This window comes from Nannobrachium achirus (genome assembly GCF_963921795.1).
Source record: "Nannobrachium achirus genome assembly, chromosome: 11".
NCBI lineage: Eukaryota > Metazoa > Chordata > Actinopteri > Myctophiformes > Myctophidae > Nannobrachium > Nannobrachium achirus.
In genome coordinates, this window is record NC_137820.1 from 37,259,901 (window position 1) to 37,281,186 (window position 21,286).

Consider the following 21,286-nt stretch of genomic DNA (forward strand, 5'->3'; position numbering starts at 1 on the left):
ATCAACAAAAGCACACAAAAGCCAGAGTAAATAAATACCCCTTCAAGTGCTTTCTTACACGGCTGCGACCGAGCGCCACCAACCATCACATGACAAAACCTTGATGCAAATGGATGACATGCCAGCCACACAGATGAGACGGGAAGGCTTTTTTTTGCGTGTCTGTGTGCAATTGGTGATGCTTGACTGATGGCAGGATTGAATGCACCACTTGCATTTTCGAAACCCTTTTGTTTTATTATCTTCCAAGCTGGTCGGAAATTGCTTCCGTTTCCCTTTCATTAATCAAAAACTCTAAATTCGATCTTTGCCTATGCCCCCCCCCCCCCCCCCCCCCCCTCCTCCCTTCCTCCCTGTCTGGGCATGGAAACCTTCTAAGTCCATTTTTTTAGTGTTTTCTTTTTCGTATCTTAAAAACAATTTTCAATAGTGAAAATGGACGATCTGCAAGCTCATGTCGAGGCGCTGTGAGCTTTTATATCGTCTTTTTTCTTTGCTTTTGTGCGCCTACTCTTAAAAAGAAAAACGTCAAACAATTGAAATGTGGAGATACGATGTATCTGCCCGACAGCAACGGTTCCTTCTGTATCCCCCTCTCGCAGCAGCCCCCCCCCCCCCCCCACACACACACGCACGCACACACACACACACACACACACTTTTTGTTTTGTTTTGTTTTGGAATGGAATGTGTGTGTGTCTGTGTGATGATGAACGAGCTTTGTTCGCGGGAAGTCGCACAGATCCATTTCACTGTCAGCCTGCATGGATTCTAGCACCGGAAGGTGCTGGCCGCGATGAGTTTGCATGTTTGTGTTTTATTTGTTTGCGTGTGCCGTGCATGCATGCATGTTTTGCATCATTGTACATATGCATAATGAAATGACGGGTGACGATTTCCCTGCTCTGTTGTGTGTGCATGCGTGTGTGTGTGTGTGTGCGTGTGTGTGTGTGTGGTGGTGGTGGTGGAAAAAGTACAGTACTCACGTTTTTTTTTTAAAAAGGAAAAGTACGAAATGCTTGAAAATAGCAGATCGGATCGGCTTGTAGATCGGCTATTTTCAAATAGCCAATAGCCAGTATAGAGGGTATGGGCATGCATTAAGTGAATGGCAACTCGAATGGCAAAGTGAGTTTAACACTGTTTAATGTCGTCTAATGCAATCAATCAGATAAGACTTTTCTTTTTAGATGTATGGGCTGTCAAGGCCAGAAAGTCGTTTTTTGCCACGCAGTAAGCGTTCCCGCATAACTTCCGGGTATGATGATGGTGTCACGTGCATACCCTCTATAGGGCTAAAGTTGTTTATGTATGTTTTATAATATCAGAATGTATATCTGCAAAGCAACTAGTGACTACATTTTCAAATAAAAGTAAAAGTACAATATTTGGATCCGAGAACTGGAAATGCTCAAGTAAAGTACAAATAGCTCAAAGGTGTACTTAAGTACTGTACTTAAGTAAATCTACGTATTTGCTTTACAACATTGTGTGTGTGTGTGTGTGTGTGTGTGTGTGTGTGTGTGTGTGTGTGTGTGTGTGTGTGTGTGTGTGTGTGCGTGTGCGTGTGCGTGTGTGTGGTCCAGGTGCATGTCCTGCGTGAGCAGCCAGTGGGGCTGCCAGTGGAACACGCTGGATCACACCTGCAGTGACATGGACGACACGGTGACGGGCCCCAACATCATCAAACACCACCAGGTGAGTGACACACACACCCCCCCCTCCCCCCGCTTTGTTCCCATGACGGCGGCTGCAAGAGCAGCAGTGCTGCCAGATTGCGCGAGAGAGACGATGGTCTACGGTCGCCGCGTGATCACACCCACACTCACAGGGATTCACGCGTTAAAGTCAGTTATACCACTTTAAAGACGGGGTGCCATGATTATATATATATAATTTCTTAATTTATATTCATTGGGTATTTTCAAAAAAATTATTTGTCAAAATTAATTGGCAAATTTGAAATGTTTATTTTTTAATTTTTTATCATTGGGCTCCCACTGCCTCCCAGGCACAAATTGTATCCAGATGGGGGGGGTTGCGGACTAATGCATATTCGTGTGTGTGGTCCTTGAAATGAAAATGTTTGAGAACCAATGGTTTAAACAACATTAGGAAGCCAAGTCCAAATAAGCAACGACTTTAGAAACAGGCCCCCCAACATACATTTTTTACAATTTACAATTTAATCCAGAGCGACTAAAGCTGGCCATACACTAGCCGATAATCGGGCCCGACTGAATCGGGTAGAATTAAACACTACAGGATCATTTTTTCAGATTATTTGGGCAGAGAATCTAAACGGGCTCACACTAGCCGTTTTGAACAGTCGGGCGCACTGCACGCTACAGGATTCTATTCCGATTGAGTCGGGCCCAAACACAGCAATAATAAATAAATAATTTATATAATGAATACAAAACGTCACTGTTCCGAGAGCTTCGCCTTGCAACACGCGCGCAGACGCACATACAAACAAACACATTATGTTATCCACTCACAAACACACCATTGCCTCACGCAACGAAAAAAAAAAAAAGCTTCAAATGATACTATGACTATGAGTTCACTTTGACGCGTTTCATGTTCATCCATGGATCAACTCTGATCGACTTTCCCCCTCTCTCTCCACTGCTAAAGTCAAGTGCTGCGCGCTGTCTGCTGGTGCTTCTCATGGTGCCTGCTTTATGATTAGTCGTATGACTGTGTTGCGCAGAGAACATATCAGATCTCCAAGATCAAACTGCGTCCCTCCGCGCCACATTGTAGGGTTTGTAGATCAGGCAGTGGGCGTGTAGGCCTACTTGCACTCGTGTGCTGTTCCCACTCCAGTCTGTGACTGACTGGTAGTGACTATTTCTGCTGATATAAAACAAAATCTCGACCATTGAGTCTTAATTCCCATCGCAAGCAATCATGATACAACCTGGGAGGATGGATGTGGATCATTATTGAAATTGAAATAATAAGCAGTGTATTTATGTGTATTGCTTTTTTTTTGGGGGGGGGGGACTAGTTTTCAGTCCCAAATATACTGTAATGCTTTAAAAAGGAAAGGCCTATTAGGCCTATAGCCTATATCCATTATGTTTCTTTCATGTCCGCTCCAGGTTTATCATTGTCAGTTTTGATAAAGTCATTTTATTTTATAATAGTTAAGGTAACGTGCGCGCATATTTTCTAAACCTGCTGTCTGTTAAAATACAAAACGCCTGGCTATGCGGGGCGCGCTGTGCCCGGAGTAGCCAGGAGTTGTTAACCCAGCTGGTAGATCAAACAACGAGTTGTACCTATGGCCAATTGGAACTTGAAAGGAGTAGAGATTACATAACTGCACCGTGCACGGACCATCAGAGAAAGTGACTGACGTGGGGTGAGCTGCTGTTGTAGGCTGCTTCCACCACGGACGGTTCAAGTTCAAGACAGGCACGTGTCTGCTTTTACTTTTGTGGCCATGGCCTAGGCTTTCAATCATGATTTCCCCTGTCTTTAAATTATCGCGGTGTGGGCGGATGGATCAATCAAATATAATCATTAAAAAAAGATCCGAGGGCACGGAGATCCAAATCCAATGTCCCAGAGAGAGAGAGAGAGAGAGAAAGAGGACGGTTCTGTCTGGTCCATTTGAAGAACTGTAATCCAGCATTTTGAGGTGGAAACATGGAGAATGCACAGGTTTATCATACATTTGAGAGTGAGAACCATACGTTTAATGTAACTTAATTGGAGTTGGAGGAGGAGAGCAGAGCTGGAAAGTTATTAGCGAGTCCAGACTTGCACTAATTGGTTTGGCCTAGTTTTACGTCTTTTTGATTGATTGATTGATTTCGTGTGTGTGTGTGTGTGTGTGTGTGTGTGTGTGTGTGTGTGTGTGTGTGTGTGTGTGTGTGTGTGTGTGTGTGTGTGTGTGTGTGTGTGTGTGTGTGTGTGTGTGTGTGTGTGTGTGTGTGTGTGTGTGTGTGTGTGTGTGGAGAGAGAAAAAGAGATAGCTCTGTCACTCAGATGCTCAGAGACTTGCGCGGCTGCTGTACCTTTTCAATCAGTCCCCTGCTGCTATTCCAGACCAGTAGCCTACTGATCCAGGAAAATATCAAACATGTTTGAAAAGAGTCGGGCAACCCCCGATCGTCCTCCGAGCCACTCGGCTGGGCACCGAGTGGATCTGTGAGACCTCACGCTAGACGACGTTCATGCCCGATTGTCGGGCCCGTTTCAGTCGGTGGCAGCCCGATTGTCGGGAGGGTAATTAAATAGCCCGATTATCGGCTAGTGTGCGGCCAGCTTAACAGTAAGCAAGGTTAAATACGAGGTAATACGTCAAATGCAAGCGACTTTACAAACGACTTCATACCGAAAGAACGAGCCCAAAGCCGCATACGATGAGCAGACTTAGCAACATTGCAGAAGAGCCTGCGGCTGCTATGAAGGTTGACTTGTGACTGACACATCACATTCACACCATGTCAGTGTGCATCTGTTTTGAGAGGCACTTGAAACGAAAAGGACAGCCAATCTTAACCACTTGAACCCTAGCGTTCCTATTCTGAGCATGTCATTATAGGCGAGCACTCTGCAAAAAATAGCCTATCTACAAGCTCACAACGTGCATTATTAGGGGTGTAACGATAATAGCAACTGAATCGAAAAATCGATTTTAATTTGCAATGATCTGCAAAAGCAAAATATCGTACCGTTTTGGCTTTGTATCGCATCGTTTTAAAATGCGGTAATCGGTATTGAATCGTTTTGCAATGCAAATAATTGATTGTATGGAAACTAAGTATTTGTGCGTTGTATTTGGCAATTTTAAGAGGGAAAAGTAAAAAGAGGGGTCTAAATACCTTTCCATTCCATATAGCTACTTTTGGTCTGTCGATAAATGTGTGTAATCCCTGTGTTCATGTCAAGATGGGGTTGTCCATATGTGTTGAAATATGCTGTCCATGTATTTTCTAGATAATCACAGCGTTTACTTCCATAATAATGGATTTTTTTACACGTTTTACAGAGATTTAATTTCTTTGCTAAATAGTTACTTGACTTTAAATCATTGAATCGAATCGTATCGTATCGCCATAAATGAACCAATATTGTCCATGTATTGTATCGTAACCATGTATCGTGATGCGTATCGTATCGTTGTTAAAATGTATCGTTACACCCCTATGCATTATGTGAGCTTGTAGATCATCTATTTTCGGCAGACATTTGGGGTAAAGGGGAAAAAAGGAGGCGACCATGTACAATTTGCAATGTTGGCATTTAGCATACGCTCTTAACTCATTCGTAGTTAACGGCCGAGGAGCCCGAAGTTTTTTCTATGTCTTTCACTGCTGGCTTCTCCTACCTGTTAAAGCGGCCGCTAATCCAGTTCCCATCGTGCGTGATCGAACACTGCTATGCATGGTGTGTTTGCGTATTCCATCAGCTTCTCAAATCCTTTTATTTTTTTTCAATTGATCCATAAGTTCTCCGTCTGTAAGCTGCCGTGTTTACACAGAAAGCCAACGGGCCAAAATAGAGGACGGACCATCAGCTTCCGGTTAACGGTCTCAATGTCTAGTTCTCTCTATTTTAGTTCCGCCTCGATAATTTTTTTTTTTTTAATTAAAGCTTATTAAATCTTCGGGTTCCTCGGGCATGGCAGGGAAGGGGTACAAAGGGGTATTTTTTTGGCAGAGGTTGAGTTAATCCAGAGTGATTTACAGCAAAGAAAACACAAAGTAATAACATAGAAATAGTCATCTACAGTAGGATCATAGGCAGTGTAACCTACTTTTGAATAATACAGTCATACAGTAATATTATTACTGTAATATTATTGTTCTACCCAGTAACGAATGGTGTAAGGTAGTACTCTGCCAAAACAGTAATATCATACCATATTACTATGTAAAAAACTAGGGGTTCGGGCGGCTTCGGCTTTACATCTCTGTTTCTTGGGGTCCCTGACACAAAATATTTTAAGATATTTTAAGATATAATCTTGGACAATTTTGAGAACCACTGATATAGAAACCAGAAAACTTTGGATTTAGAAGATTTTTGTTTACTATCGGCCTCAGGTCTTAACCTTACCTTATTCACATCAGGAGTTACATTCTGTTCCAATGGGAACTGAGGATTAAGTTTATTTTTAGTTTGTCTCAGGAGTTGCTCTGCCTTTCCCTTCTGTGTCTGTCTGCTGTGTGCAGTCACATGGAGCCAACATGCCTCAGAAGAAGTAAATATTCATTATAATAATGGTGTGCAATAGATTTTTATAGCACCTTTTGTTGATTATTTTTATTGACTTTTTCCATTTTTCATCACAATCAACCACACAGACAAGAGACACGGAACAGTCAACAAAGCACACAGATGCTGAAAACCAAATCCAAACAGACAGCAATCACAGAAAAGGGAAAGGAAAGAAAGTACTTTGCAACACATCACCGCCGCTGTGAAGTACAAGGCAGAAAGCTTACATACAAACAAATAAACCAACATTAAAATGGGCTCCACTAAGGGGGGGACTAAAAACAAGTAAGTATTTAGACCAGGGGTCTTCAACAGGGTGTCCGGGACCCCTAGGGGGTCCTCCAAATCTTCCAATGCTTTTTATGTTAACAACTTGAACCCTAGTGTCCATATTCTGAGAACTGTAGCCAAAAATAGCTGGTGTAGAGGGGGAAAAGAGCAGACTAAGTGCAGAGTAAAAGGTCAAGTTTATTAGGTAATGATGGTTCAAGTGGTTAAATATCTGAAAACACAAATTGACATGAATCCAAAATACACTGATGATTGTGCTGTCAAACAATGAAACTATATGGAATCTATGTAAAGGTTGTGGGGGTCCCTACTTCAGTCTCTCAACTAAGGGGTCCTTGGCCTGAAAACGTTTAAGACCCCTGATTTAGACATCTACAGGCCTAGGGATAGGGATGGAGCTCGTTCGTTTTCATTGATAATGAGCGCATTATCGATCCTGCTTATTGATCCGGGCTTTTATCAAGACCACTATTGAGCGTTTTCTAATATTTTGTGGAAAGACATGAGATGACAAATTCTAAACAGAACTGCTATCTTTTTTTATTGGCCAGTTGTGACTGTGAGTTTGTGGCTGACCACCATCTAAAATTAAATGAAGATGACAAAAGTGACAAAATATGTTTTTAACTACCATTAAAACAACCATTCATTAATGTGCAATTAGTGTTAAATGGCTTTATATTATGAATAGTACCGTCATAATTACTATAAAATCTCTTCAGCTCTATAAATGCATATTTATTTAGCCAAAAAACATCACTTGCACTACATTTTACTAGGGCTTTCAATTACAGTACTTCTCTAACTTGCCGACTAGGCTGTGTTTTCATGAATCCCATATGGAGTTAGTTTTAAAATAAATCTGATATCCTTAGTATCAGCTGCTGCCATCTTGCATGACAAAGGGTCCTCTGGGTGAGATGATGCCAGATTGCAAGTGGGATGTCAAAATAGTGAAAATAGACTCTCTATAAGCTCGCGCTGTGATCTCGTAGATAAGCTATTTGCACCTTAATGCTCAGCTGTTTTTGCCAAATGTTCATTGCGACCGTAAGGTCGCAGTTTAGTATGAAAACCTCCACCGGCCGTCCGTCCGTCCGTCCGTCCGTCCGTCCGTCCGTCACACACGTCACACCTTTGCCCTGCTCAATGTATACGTGTAACGCCTGATACTGAGGTGATGTGTCACTGTGACATCACAGATACTGAGGTGATGTGTCACTGTGACATCACAGGTGAGATCGCAGTGATGTCAGATACTCAGAGCAGGGATCTCCATATTTAGGCATAAACAGGTGACATCACAGTGATGTCAGATACTCAGAGCAGGTATCTCCATATATGGGCATAAAATGGATTCTGTTAGGGATCTCCATACTGTATATGGGCATAAAAGGGATTAGTGATGTCAGATACTCAGAGCAGGGATCTCCATATATGGGCATAAAAGGGATTAGTGATGTCAGATACTCAGAGCAGGGATCTCCATATATGGGCATAAAAGGGATTCAGATGGAGATTCAACTTCAATGAGTAACAATGGCAAACTGTCAACTGCCCGTATGTCTTGATAATTGGTAAAACAAACTTTTGGCCTATTTGTGGCTTATCATCACATCCAACCATCTTAAGATACTCAGCTAGTGGGGAATGCTCTCTTCCCTGGTGAGAATTGCCCCTTTATATAGGGCTTGTTTGTGTATTTTACGCCCATATATATATGGAGATCCCTTATGTCATCAATATTAAGCCCATATCTGTGAATATCTTTGGGTACCAGATGTCTCCATATATGGTTAAATGGTCCGATATACATCACTGGCCAGAAGACCAAGAAATGGTGCAACCTCGCCCTTTGCTTTTCTCCCTATAGGCATCTTACTGGTAGGTAGTTTAATGAGGAATGCAGTATGGTGGTAGGTAGGTAGTTATGGCCTTTGATGTAAGATTTTCACTTTCTAGGATAACTATATTTGCTATTCCCAGATGATGACCTTTTAGGGTACCCCTCATGCCCATATATGGAGATCCCCAGGCTTTACTAATTAACATAAGTTTTATGCCCATATATGGAGATCATTGTCCCAATGTCATCAGATATATGGGCATAAATGGACACAGGCAAACTAGATGGGCTGTATGGATATCCAGATGTGTGATGTAAGTGTTTTATTCCAAATGTGGCACCCCACAGACATATTTCCAGAAACAAAATCCCTTTCATGCCCATATATGGAGATTTCTGATGTCATCAATCCCAGGCCCTGTAAAAAACATGGTTGCTATGGTATGAGCAACTTATGTCTCCATATATGGAGATTCAACTTCAATGAGTAACCATGGCAAACTGTCAACTGCCCGTATTCTTGATAATTGGTAAAACAAACTTTTGGCCTATTTGTGGAGATAAGCGACCAACGGTCGCTTATCTCCCGATCAGGTAGTCTTACTGGTGTTATGACATGCCCAGAATAGGGATGCTAGGGTTCATGTTAGGTACATTTAAAGATGGTGATATCCCCCCCCCCCCCATTCGAGTTGGACAAGGCAATTCTCTTGAATGCTGCCTTCAGTATATGGCATGGAAAGACATCCTAGTAAAAACGGCATTCATGGTCTGGAGAGGGCACTTTTTACAGACGGGTAAAAGGGCAGGGGCTCAAGCCCCCTTTGATATCTATGTGTGCTCGTTCCTGGAAGAGGAGATGTTTTATGTGTGTTTTGGTCTCCTCTCAGGAAGGGAACTGTCCTCGCTTTGAGAACCCAGACCCCATGCTCATCCCCGTGGGCTTCAAGAAGGTCATCAGCTTTGAGGGCATCCACCTGGACGTGTACACGGTATGTCAATCAACGTTCAATCAACGTGGGTTCATTCAACTCAGTCCCTCCATGCAGGGGCGTCACACCAAATTCTGGGCCCTGGGTACAAGGATTCACTGCGGGCCCCCCATGAATGTTAACTATTGAAAAATAGCAGATATACAAGCTCACAGCGTGGCACCGAGTGCCGCGCTGCGAGCTTGTATATCTGCTGTTTTTGAAAAATCGTGAAAATGTGTGCAAGAAACCTATGTCTAGGACCCCCAAGATGATATGTATTTGGCCACGGACCCCGATCTCAAAATATTTAGTTCCAGGCACCCCCAGAAGCAAAATTTGAGTTAGAAATGTTCACTTAAAAAATACATATACTATTCAAAGATTTTCACACATTTTCACAACTTTTCAAAAATAGCAGATCTACAAGCTCGCAGCGCGGCACTCGGTGCTGTTATTAGGGCCCCTCCACCTTGGGCCCCAGTAACTCTTTCCTACCCCTTGTGACGCCCCTGCCTCCATGTTATGGGCTTGATGTATGGCCTAATTCATTGAAGGCATGTTTCTCAAACTGTCACATTTCAAGGTCTCTCCTTAACTCTGAGAGTGTACAAATGGAACCAAATGGACCCTGACGGGTTCATTTGGTTCCATTTGTCCACTGTCAGAGTTACAGACGTGTATGGGTCAATTTAGACGCCCATAAAGGAGTCCCTGGAAGCCACTTTGAGAACCACTGCTTGCTTAGAAGTAGACCGGCCCATCACCATCTTGGGGGGATGGTTATGATGAGCTGATGGTTGAATGGTGTTTATTTATTTGGGGATAAAAAAAAAGCAAATAGTCTCTTTTCCTTTTATCGCCAAATGTATGAATACATTACTTTTTCAAAGAGCACATCAGCACTTCCACACATACAGCAGAAACAATATCATAGAGGACAAAAATAAATAAATAAAAATAAAGCCTTAATATTTCTTTCGTGGTCCTAAGAAAAATACATAACAGTCATAACATAACAGAGACGAGTACATATCAAAAACTATCAGGCAGTTTACTGGCAAACATATTTGAATTGACTAATTTAATTTACCATCTAAAATCGGGATTGATGTTTTTTGCTTTCTTTTTAGGTACTGTACAATATGGTTGTAGTATGCTTGTTCCGATAGGGTTGGGTGGGAGTAGGGTATTGTTGCTATTAGTATGATCACGTTTGTGCTCTGGATATTGTGGGTGCTTTATGTTTTTATTTTATGTATACTTTTAGAATAGATGTTCTTAATAAGCCCCAACACAAATCGCCCAGTTTGGGACAAATAAACCCAGTGGTGTAAAGTAACTAAGTGCATTTACTCAAGTACTGTATTTAAGTACAATAATTTGAGGTATTTCTACTTTAGACTACTAGAGTATTTCCAAGTGTCAGTATTTTTTCTTCTACTTACTAGTTACTTTGTAGATTTTGATTATTATTTACAATCATGCATTCAACCCTACAGGTATACACATTTTCGGCACATTGTTGAGCTTGTAGATCTGCTGTTTTCAAAAGATTTTCATACATTTTATATGTTTGAAAACGTCCTACTTTTGTTACTTTCAGTACATTTTAATACCTATACTTTTACTCAAGTAAATTTAGAATTATGGACTTTTACTTGTAACTGCGTATTGCTACATTGCAGTAGCGATACTTTTACTTAAAGGAGTGGTGACACCGGCCGAAATTTAACATTATGGTACAGTAGGTCACGTGGTCTTTGTTGAAACGGTTTGGAAAGGGGGTGGAGCTCAAACTATGCAGTACAATCAACAGCCTATTCTCTCTGTGTTGCTGCCGACACGCCCATACAGCTACTGTAGCTGTATGGGCGTGTCGGCAGCATCATTTGATTGGATAATTTAACATGGGGGTACATGACATCATTAAAAAAAATCAAACCTCGGTTCGAAGTGGAGCGGTGAATCTGAGCAGCTATACCCTGTGTGTGTTGCTAAATGCCTAAACTGTAAACTGTAAACTGTGCCTGTGAGTGAGTGGTGAGTGTGCCTGGCCTGCACAAAACAGCGCCCCTCCTTTAACTAGTGTGTTGTGTGTGGCCACTCAAGGTATTGCCAGGCTACGGACACGGCCAGCCAGCCAGCCACCCAGCCACCCACCCACGGACATACCCACGGACATACCTGTCTATTGGGAGCGCTTTCACCGCTCCCAAAAAAATGCTAATTTGATAGCCATAATTAGCTGTTTTGGCCGTGTCACGCCCCCTTTAAAGATGCAGTGCCATGATTTGTTCCCCCCCTAAAACATGATTATCAGGTATTATCATTATACTAGGAGGAAGATTTTTTCCAAAAAAGTGTACAGAAAGAGTTAAAATTAGGTTTTTATGTGGCCACACCCACACGTTCATTAAGTATGCCTGGTTGTCATGGTGGGTGGTGACCCAGCTGAAGTTAGCCACACCCACAGTGTTGGGTGAATGGTAAAAGGTGAGGGGATGATTATATGATGTCATTTTATCTGTGTTTTTGGATCGGCACTTTTGACCCACAAGGTGTCAGATCCAGGAAGAAACCACAAATACAAAGGGAATACATAATTGCTCATAACAACCACACCAGGGGGCTAATGAAGTACTGTCAACCTCCTAGACACATGAAAACCAGAAAAAGTACAAAACTATGGCAACGCCTCTTTAAGTAAGAAATGTGAGTACTTTTTCCACCCCTGAATAAAGTTGACCTTGACAAAGCCTCCCTGTCCTCTCTGTCTGGTTCTGCAGGGCCGGACCTTCACCATCGGCACTGAGCTGATGAGGAACACCGAGGAGGCGGTGATCGTGGAGGCAGGACATTTCTACAGCTTCAGCGGTTTCAATGTCAGTGTTTCTGATGGCCGTGTGCACGTGACCTGCATGTAGCAGTAGCTCAGTTACACACAATAAGCCGGCGATTTCTTTATTGCTGTTTACAGTAACACTACTATAAGTCACATCTGCCCATGAAAGATTGCGGTGCATCTTGAGAATGGGCTTTTTGTGTCTAAAAATACATATTTAGCTGCTTGTACACATGTACCCACTAAAATCGCTAAAATGATAGAAAACAGAAAATGAAAAATGTTATCTTTTCTTTAATTACAATCTAAAATATGAACCCTTGTTGTAAAAAAACAAAGTTGTCCTTTTAGTCTACGATATTGACTTTGGCCTAAAGTCTCAAGTCTGCGGCTCCCTTCCCTTGCCATAATCGAATGTCCGTGCCAGTTTGGCAGTGCCCATCCAGTTCCTAAGGTTACCCCCCAAACAAACGCTACAGAAAAGGCAGAACTGGTGCACACAAAGGCTAAACTAGGCCACTGTGTGGTAGTGATACGTTTCAAGTCGCAATAAGCCATTGTACCAATACAATGTTTCGCCAGCTCGAATCTGATGCAAGTTATTTGCTTTCGAGTCTCAGAGCCGTGTCATGAAAGAAGTCAAAGACGCAACTAAAGTCAAGTCTCTCACGGCAGAGGAGTTTCGTGACTCAAATCTTAAACACTAAATCCTTCAATCCGTGTCGAGTCTTAAATGTCAAGTCTCTGTCACTCTGTCACTGTTCGGCTGCTGGCAGTGCTGCTGACCTCTCCTGCTCGCAGTGCTTAGCTGGTCTGTTTGTTACTCTCAACACAGCTACAGCACCTGAAGGTTATTGGTCACGAAGACTGATCCCAGAGCAGTGTAGCTCACCTCAGCACCAGGGAGGGAAATAAACTTGTGTTGTGTTGTTAACGGCATGGCTGTGAGCAGTTCACTGCCATTTACAAAAAAAGTCTGTTGGAATTGCAGCAAGAGCTCAGTTAAAAATGCGATGACACGCCCTGAAAATTAACATTATGATACAGTAGGTCACTTGGTCTTTCTACAAACAGTCCAAAAACGGAGTCAGGGCCTTGCTCTGCAGTCTGCACAGAGTGACTGCGTAGTAGTGAATGTATACTTTGTCCGTCGTACGGGCCGCGCACATAGAAAATATCGTAGCTAGATTTACAAGCTCACAGCGTGTCGTGTCCGTGACGCGTTGTAAGCTTGTAGCGCGGTTATTTTCTGTCACCACACACAAACACACACACACGTTGTGTTGGGGGGAGAAGTCGTGCTGAACAGTCAAACAGTGCTTCCAGTGGATTAGACCGATTAGACGGTAGGACACAGCCGCTAAACATGTCCAGAGCTTGGGAGGAGAAAGCAAGACCCTGGATACTAATCTCTGATGGCTTGTTTATTGAGAACAAACAAGCTGTCCATAGGCCATTCTGCATAATGAATAATTTTAACTTTTGGTATTTTTAGTATATTTTGATACCAATACTTTTGTGCTTTTACGCAAATACATTTTTACTTAAGTACAAAAATGTGAGTACTTTTTACACCATTGAAAAAGAGCCTGGGTTTCAGTGAAATGTAGTTATTACTGTATGTAGTCACAGGTTCTTGTTAATTAAAGTTACCTTGAAAACTTCCACCGGCTGTCTGTTAGTCCGTCAGTCAGTCCCTTCGTCTGTCATGTCACGTCACGTCACGTCACGTCACACTTTTGGCCCTACTCTTATCTCCGGCACCCTTGCCCCTATCCATGCCAAACTTTGCACATACACTCCTTTGCTGGCAAACCACAACCTTAGCCCCTGATGTCTCACATGTCTCACCCCCTCTTCAAGCGCCACCATGAGGTTGCTTTTTGCAGACAACATTATTGTGTATACATCTCCCGATTAGGGAGTCTTACTGGTACTTTACTTTAGTTCAATATTATGTACTAAATCCACAGACACTTATTATGTTCACTTAAAAAATATATAAAAAAATACTGTTTTTTTTTCAAAATAGAAAAATCTTCAAGAGGATCGGCTCGCTGATCGGCAGTTTCCTTTGCTTTTGCCATGACACTCTCGCATGACAAAGTATATGAATTTAGGAAACAAAAACATAAACTCCAACACAGAGATGCAAGGTTTCTGCCCGATGGCAACGATATGCTTTTCCGTTTCTGTATTTTCTTTGCTTTTCCCCCACAAGCAGCCCACACAGTTCTCTGCAGAAAAAAAAGAAGCTAGCTAGCTGCCATTAATCTTCAGCTGTACTCTCGCTGTACTTCATAATTCATTCTGTTCCAATAATTCCTCAGTTCTCCTACGACAAGTCACCAAACACCACCGTTCTGTTCTACGTGAAGGACAGCCAGACGGGCAAGAAGATAGACAGCGCCCTGAGCGGTACGTACGCTGCTGGCACTGCTGGAAAGTAACCAAGCACATGTACTCAAGTACTGTACTCAGGGGCGTCACAAGGGGTAGGAAAGTGGGACTGAGTTACCGGGGCCCAAGGTGGAGGGGCCCTATAGTAACTTTAGCTATTGAAAAATAGCAGATATACAAGCTCACAGCTTGTAGATCTGCTATTTTTTAAAAGTCGTGAAAATGTGTGCAAATCTTTGAATATGTATTTTTTTAAGCGAACATTTGTAACACAAATTCTTTTTGCTTCCGGGGGTGGTCCCTCCCTGGAACTAAATATTTTGAGATGGGGGTCCGTGGCCAAATTCATATCATTTTGGGGGTCCTTCACATGAAAAAGTTTGAGTATCACTGACATAGAAACATAGGTTTCTTGCACACATTTTCACAATTTTTCAAAAATAGCAGATATACAAGCTCACAGCGCGGCACTCGGTGCCGCGCTGTGAGCTTGTATATCTGCTATTTTTCAGTAGTTAACATTCATGGGGGGCCCGCAGTGAATCCTTGTACCCAGGGCCCAGAATTTGGTGTGACGCCCCTGACTGTAGGCCTACTTGAGTACAGTTCGCAGGTATTTTAGTTTTTGTTGATTTCTTCAGTATTTTACAATTTTCAGTAATGTTCACTTCTACTCCACTACATCTCAGGAAAATATTGTACTGTTACTCCACTACAAATGTGAAAACCTTAGTTACAGTACTAGTTACTTTGTAGATTTTGATTATTATTACAAAACATACATTAACCACTTCAACCCTACAGTATATACCTTTCTGCCATTTGAAAATAGACAATCTACTGTACAAGCCGATCTGCTATTTTCTAAAGATTTGTATACATTTTAACTTGTTCTGCACAAAGAGTACTTTAACTTCTTTTAGATCATCCCTTGCAGATCATCCCGCGGTTACTTTAAGTACATTGTACACTGTTACTCAAGTACATTTTGAATACAGAACTTCTACTTGTAACAGAATATTTCTACATTGCAGTATTGGTACTAAAATATAAGTAAAATATGTGAGTACTTCTTCCATCACTGCACGTTGGCACATGTTAACACATTGGGAAACCTTATTTAAAACACCCTGTGTGTGTGTGTGTGTGTGTGTGTGTGTGTGTGTGTGTGTGTGTGTGTGTGTGTGTGTGTGTGTGTGTGTGTGTGTGTGTGTGTGTGTGTTTGTGTGTGTGTGTGTGTGTGTGTGTGTGTGTGTGTGTGTGCGCGCACGTGTGCATGCACGTGTGCATACACGTTGGCAAAGCTTGCCTTTGAACTGAAAATTAAATCCGAGAATAGACTTGGTTAATGGCTGAAACTATTTTTAAAACATCACTCCAATAGGATTGGACACACGCTACATTCCTAATGTACTCACTTTGGAGGATGAGTGCTGCGTTCATAATGTTTTATAATGTCTCCTGAACGAGCCAAGTAGCTTTTTGGCAGACATGAAAGCGATGATTTCTATTACTATATTTATGGGGGTGGACCAGTGGTTCTCAACCTTTTCAGGCCGCGACCCCCAAAATAATAAGTGAAAACAGCCGATCTATGCTTGTAGCTCAGCTGTTTTCACTACTTTTGTGCGATGGCCATATGATGAAGCAGTGCTTTACTTCGCGAACAAACGTACAAATTTGAAACTTGGAGATACAAGGTTTCCGCCCGACAGTGACGATGTGTAGTACTTTTTCCACCACTGCCTGAACGTGTCCTCTCTCTGTCCTCTTCCCGTACAGTGAGCCTGTACAACTGCTCCATGGGCAGAGAGGACTGCAGCCTGTGCAAGAACACCGACCGCAGGTACCAGTGTGTGTGGTGCGCCCGGCGCAAGGCGTGCGTCTACGAGAAGCTGTGCGCCTCCGATCAACACGGAGCCGCCGAGGACCCCAACAACACGGAGTGCCCGGACCCCCAAATCACTGATGTGAGTGTACTGTAGCTGTGGTGGGACAAAGAGTTAAAGTGTGCTGTGGACACTCCTGTGTCAGCTTGCAGAAAGACGGACGGCAGACAGACATTCGCTAAATTAATAGTTAGATGTATATACGCAACTACAGTAGTTGTGAGCGTGTAGCTCGGCTATTTTCTGTCACGCACACACACACACACACACACACACACACACACACACACACACACACACACACACACACACACACACACACACACACACACACACACACACACACACACACATTGTGTTTGTATGAGAGGCGGTGAGAAGTCATGCAGTCAACAGTGCTACCACCAGTGCTCTAGTCTAGGATCGCCCCGGTGCTTCCAGTGGATTAGACAGCAGGACAGGGCCGGTAAAAATGTCCAGAGCACGGGAGGAGGAAGTTAGACACTGGATACTAATCTCTGACAGCTTGCTTGTAGAAGACCTGTACAATACATGTGTAACGGTAGCCTAAATATGCCATGAAGTTGCAGAATCCTTATAATTTTTACACCTGGCTGCAACTACTAGTTTACATTTTTGTTATCAGAATTCATATTTTCACTGTGGCGTAGGTATATGATATGAACATTCAACTCCACCCCCTCCCCCCACAACAACGGATATAACCTGACCCTTTCAGTACACTAAATGCAATACATTAGGCCTAATTAGATTGGCTTATAACACCATTACCATGGTGACATCATCAATCATATTTGCTAATCTGATTTACCCTTTTTTGGATGACATACGGTCTATAAATAGACCCCTGCAGTAAGAGGTTTCTGCCCGACAACAACAGAAACACTCAAGTAAAGTATAGAATAGATACTCAAAAGGAGGTACTCAAGTAAATGTGCTGGGCTAAAGCCCGGATCAGAGTCTACGGTGGAGAGCTATCCACCGCAAATTTGAGGTGGAATGCTTTCCACCTCAAGTCAGAAAATAAGTGCAGGCCATCATAGTCACGGCCCACGGTGAAGTCCTTTACCCCGTCTAGACCGGTTCAGGTCGACCAATCAGTGAACGGGGTGTAGAGCCTGTCTGTCTGATAGTAAAAACAGAGAGATGTGTTGGGACTCGCGGTGGAAAGCTCTCCACCGCGAGGAATGATGTAACGTTATAGTTTCATGACTCAAAAAGACTCGAAAAGACTACGCTATCCACCGCGGACCCGACTATGATCCGGGCTTAACTGTCCCACCACTGAGTAGCTGTGATGCGGTCAGCTCCCATCGAGCCGTGACCTGAAGAGCATACATGTGCTGTATGGATGTGTAATTAGCCGTGTAGGGGGTATTGACCCTGCTGATTGGGTTATCGATAGGAATGGTTTATCGATTGTCTTTCATTCTCATTACCGACAAAGGGAGGTGTGTGTGTGTGTGCGAGTGTGCGTCTGTTCTGGGGGGAGGGGGGGCTGATTGATGGTGGCTCATCGTAATGACATCCATCATTAGCTGTTCCTCACGTGTCATTAGAGTAGCGAAGTCCTTCTGTCCTTCTTTACTTCCTTTGTCAACATCACTCCTCCTAGCTCAGCAATGGTAGCATGGATTTAATGAAGCAAGCGTTTATAAAATACAGGTGACCACATGCCTCACGTGGCTTAATTGCTTTTCTAAAACGGTTACAATATGGCAACATGAGAAATCATAGACATGTACCAATTAAAACTGTTCTATTTCTCTAATAATTCACTACAAGGTCTGCAAGAAAGTAGTTCCCAGCTACAGTACAAGAAAGTAGTTCCCAGCTTTTTTTTGCCAACAACACAGGTGCAGATAATTGGTGCGCTGTGGAACACTGTGGAATGAAATAACGCTCCTGGGTTTGATGTAAACTGATTCAAGGTGTGGGTTATAGTCTACCACAGCAATTAAGGGAAACCAGCCAATCAGAAACAAGGAATGTAACTAGCCATTTTAGAAGCTGTCTTTTGTAATCGCGAACGGACCATGGCGTGCACACACGCGCCCACGTTAAAAGGTAAGAAGATCGCGGCGGACAACCGTGAAAGTCAACGTTTTTTAATGGCGTCTAAATTTTTAAAACTGATTCTGATGCTATATTGACACATTGAGAGCCTAAGACGTCTAGAAATGTCTTGGTGTGTTACCGTTGTAAACCATAGCCAGCGCTGGATATTTGCCCAGACCATACTTTGAGAATCACTGATGTCAAAGTATTTTTTATTTATTTTTTATTTTTTTCTGTTGCAGATCATCCCTCGGTTCGGCCCCATGAAGGGAGGCATCTCCATCACCATCCGAGGCTCCAACCTGGGCATCCAGAAGGAAGACATCAAGAGCATCAAGGTGGTGGGAGAGCCCTGCAAGCACCTGACGGACAAGTACTCTGTGTCCACCAGGTGATGATGCACACACATGCACACGCACACGCACACGCACACGCACACACACACGCACACGCACACACACACACACACACACACACACACACACACACACACACACACACACACACACACATTTAACAATTTATTCATATGGACACAAAAGGACACAAATGTTACGGTGCAGCAAGTTTACATCCACAAAGGCAAGGCATGTGTCCTCCTGATACAACAAGCATGTCCTGTCACCCAGCCAGAGCGCTCAGTAGCTGCTCCCATGAGCCCCAAAGTCCACCCATTGTTGTTGTGCAGCCAGCGTACACACCGCTGGAAGGCCGCCGGGCAGGGGTGTCGCACCAAATTCTGGGCCCTGGGTACAAGGATTCACTGTGGGCTTGTGCTTTAACTGTTGAAAAATAGCAGATATACAAGTTCACAGTTCGGCACGACTGCCGAGCTGCGAGCTTGTAGGTCTGCTATTTTTTAAGAATCATGAAAGTGTGTGAAAGTCTTTGAATATTTCAAATCCTTCTAAGGTTTCTCTGTCGGTGGTGCTCAAACCTTTTCATGTGAAGGACCCCCAAAATGATATGTATTTGGCCACGGACCCCCATCTCAAAATATTTAGTTCCAGGGACCCCCTAGAAGCAAAATTTGAGTTACAAATGTTTGCTTAAAAAATACATATATTCAAATATTTGCCCACATAAATAGCAGATCTATAAGCTCACAGCGCGGCACTCGTTGCCGCGCTGTGATCTTGTATATCTGCTATTTTTCAATAGCTAAAGTATAAAATAATGAAGGCCCCTCCACCTTGGGCCCTAGTAACTCAGTCCCACTCCCCTCCCTTGTGACACACCTGCTACCGGGTCTTTATCCCCCGCCAGGTGATAGTTATACCGCCTCTATTCACAGGAAAGGTGCACACACGTTCTCTCCCTCTATCTCATTAACTTCCTTTCACCACCTTTCTTTTGAGATCCAGCGTTGCCTTTGCCTTGAAGTGGCACCCGGGGGCAGATATTTTGGATTAGTTTATTATGCCCTGGCCTGGCCTATCGATCAACCGGGTCCTTCAAGAAATTGGACCGTTCTCTTAAAAAGTGTTATTATGGTCCAATCAGTTCTCAAATGGTAGATTCTCCTCTCTGGCCGCGAGACTGTGGAGTCTGTAGCCATCGTTCACCACTGACATATTCCATTACATGAAACGTAATTTTCTTTTCTCGTATATCAACGAATCGACACTATTCTAATCGATTTTTGTATTTATTTTATAAGTGATTACTCTGATTAACCACTATTATACTTTATTGTACAAAGGTGTCGTACAGAAATAGGGTAACATAGCCAATTTGCTATTTGCGCGATTAACTTGTTGACTGCCAACATTGTTTTTCGACCATTGTTTCCTGTTGACATTGGCACATTTCACCCAGGTTTTTTCATCTCACTCACGCCACTTTGTCTGCTGACCTCACTCAGCAACGAAATAAACAGAAAATAAACAAAAATAAAAATAAAACAGGAGGCAAGCACTGATCACCCCATGATGTGCACTGCAATGTAGTTTCAAATGCACTACATTGCAGGCGCTTTTTGAGAGTGGAAAAATAAGAAGACACGTGTGACATGTGTGATCTGGGCAGCTTGCCCCAGGAAATATGCCAAGCTCAATAGGGAACAACAGTATGTCATTCCCAGCCACGCTTTTCAGAGAGTTTCACTAACCTTTGAAAGTTTCACTTTTTACACTGCCAGAGTTACAGACTTGTGTGGGTCATTATAGATCCCCCCTAAAGGAACCCACAGAGTCCCTGTAATCCACTTTAATCCACTGCTCTATTGTGACCGGTTCCAATGTTAAGCCTCCCAAGTTGCTCACAGGACTGGTCTTGACAATTTTCAAACACGGTTGACATGGATCTGGATCGCTACTGTCTGAGTCACTCACGACCGAGAGAAAGGCAGTCTATAAGGAGACAGACGTGCCCCCATGCCGTGAATGGGGGCGGCGTATAGCTCAGGTTAGAGAAACCGTCATTAGAGCACAAAGGGTTCCCAGTTCGAATCCGGGCTCCCCCTGAGTTAACGTCAAAGAGTCCTTGAGCAAGACTCTGAACCCCTAGTTGCTCCCGGTGAGCAGGTTGGTGCCTTGCATGGTTTCTTCCGCCATACAGTAGGTGTATGAATGTGTGTGTGAATGGGTGAATGTAATGCACAATCTATGAAGCGCTATATAAATGCACCATTTACCATTTAGTAGAATGTTGTCATGGAGACCGGTCCAAACAAGCACTACAACTATAACTATAATGGTCTCCATTGTCATTGTTTAAAAAATAG

The 21,286-nt window shown here is 43.1% G+C and overlaps 1 protein-coding gene across 1 annotated transcript in view; it reads left to right on the top strand.

Annotated features, from left to right (window-relative positions):
- The window catches only part of plxnb2b (plexin b2b), a gene marked incomplete at both ends in the record, with an annotated part of 194,558 nt that overhangs the window by 101,260 nt on the left and 72,012 nt on the right, over nt 1-21,286 (top strand). Inside the window, 6 exons of the mRNA XM_080737057.1 lie at nt 1,587-1,698; nt 9,268-9,369; nt 12,138-12,233; nt 14,524-14,611; nt 16,376-16,563; nt 18,804-18,952. Of these exons, the coding sequence (XP_080593183.1) occupies nt 1,587-1,698; nt 9,268-9,369; nt 12,138-12,233; nt 14,524-14,611; nt 16,376-16,563; nt 18,804-18,952 (735 nt within the window). The remainder of the gene's footprint in view (nt 1-1,586; nt 1,699-9,267; nt 9,370-12,137; nt 12,234-14,523; nt 14,612-16,375; nt 16,564-18,803; nt 18,953-21,286) is intronic.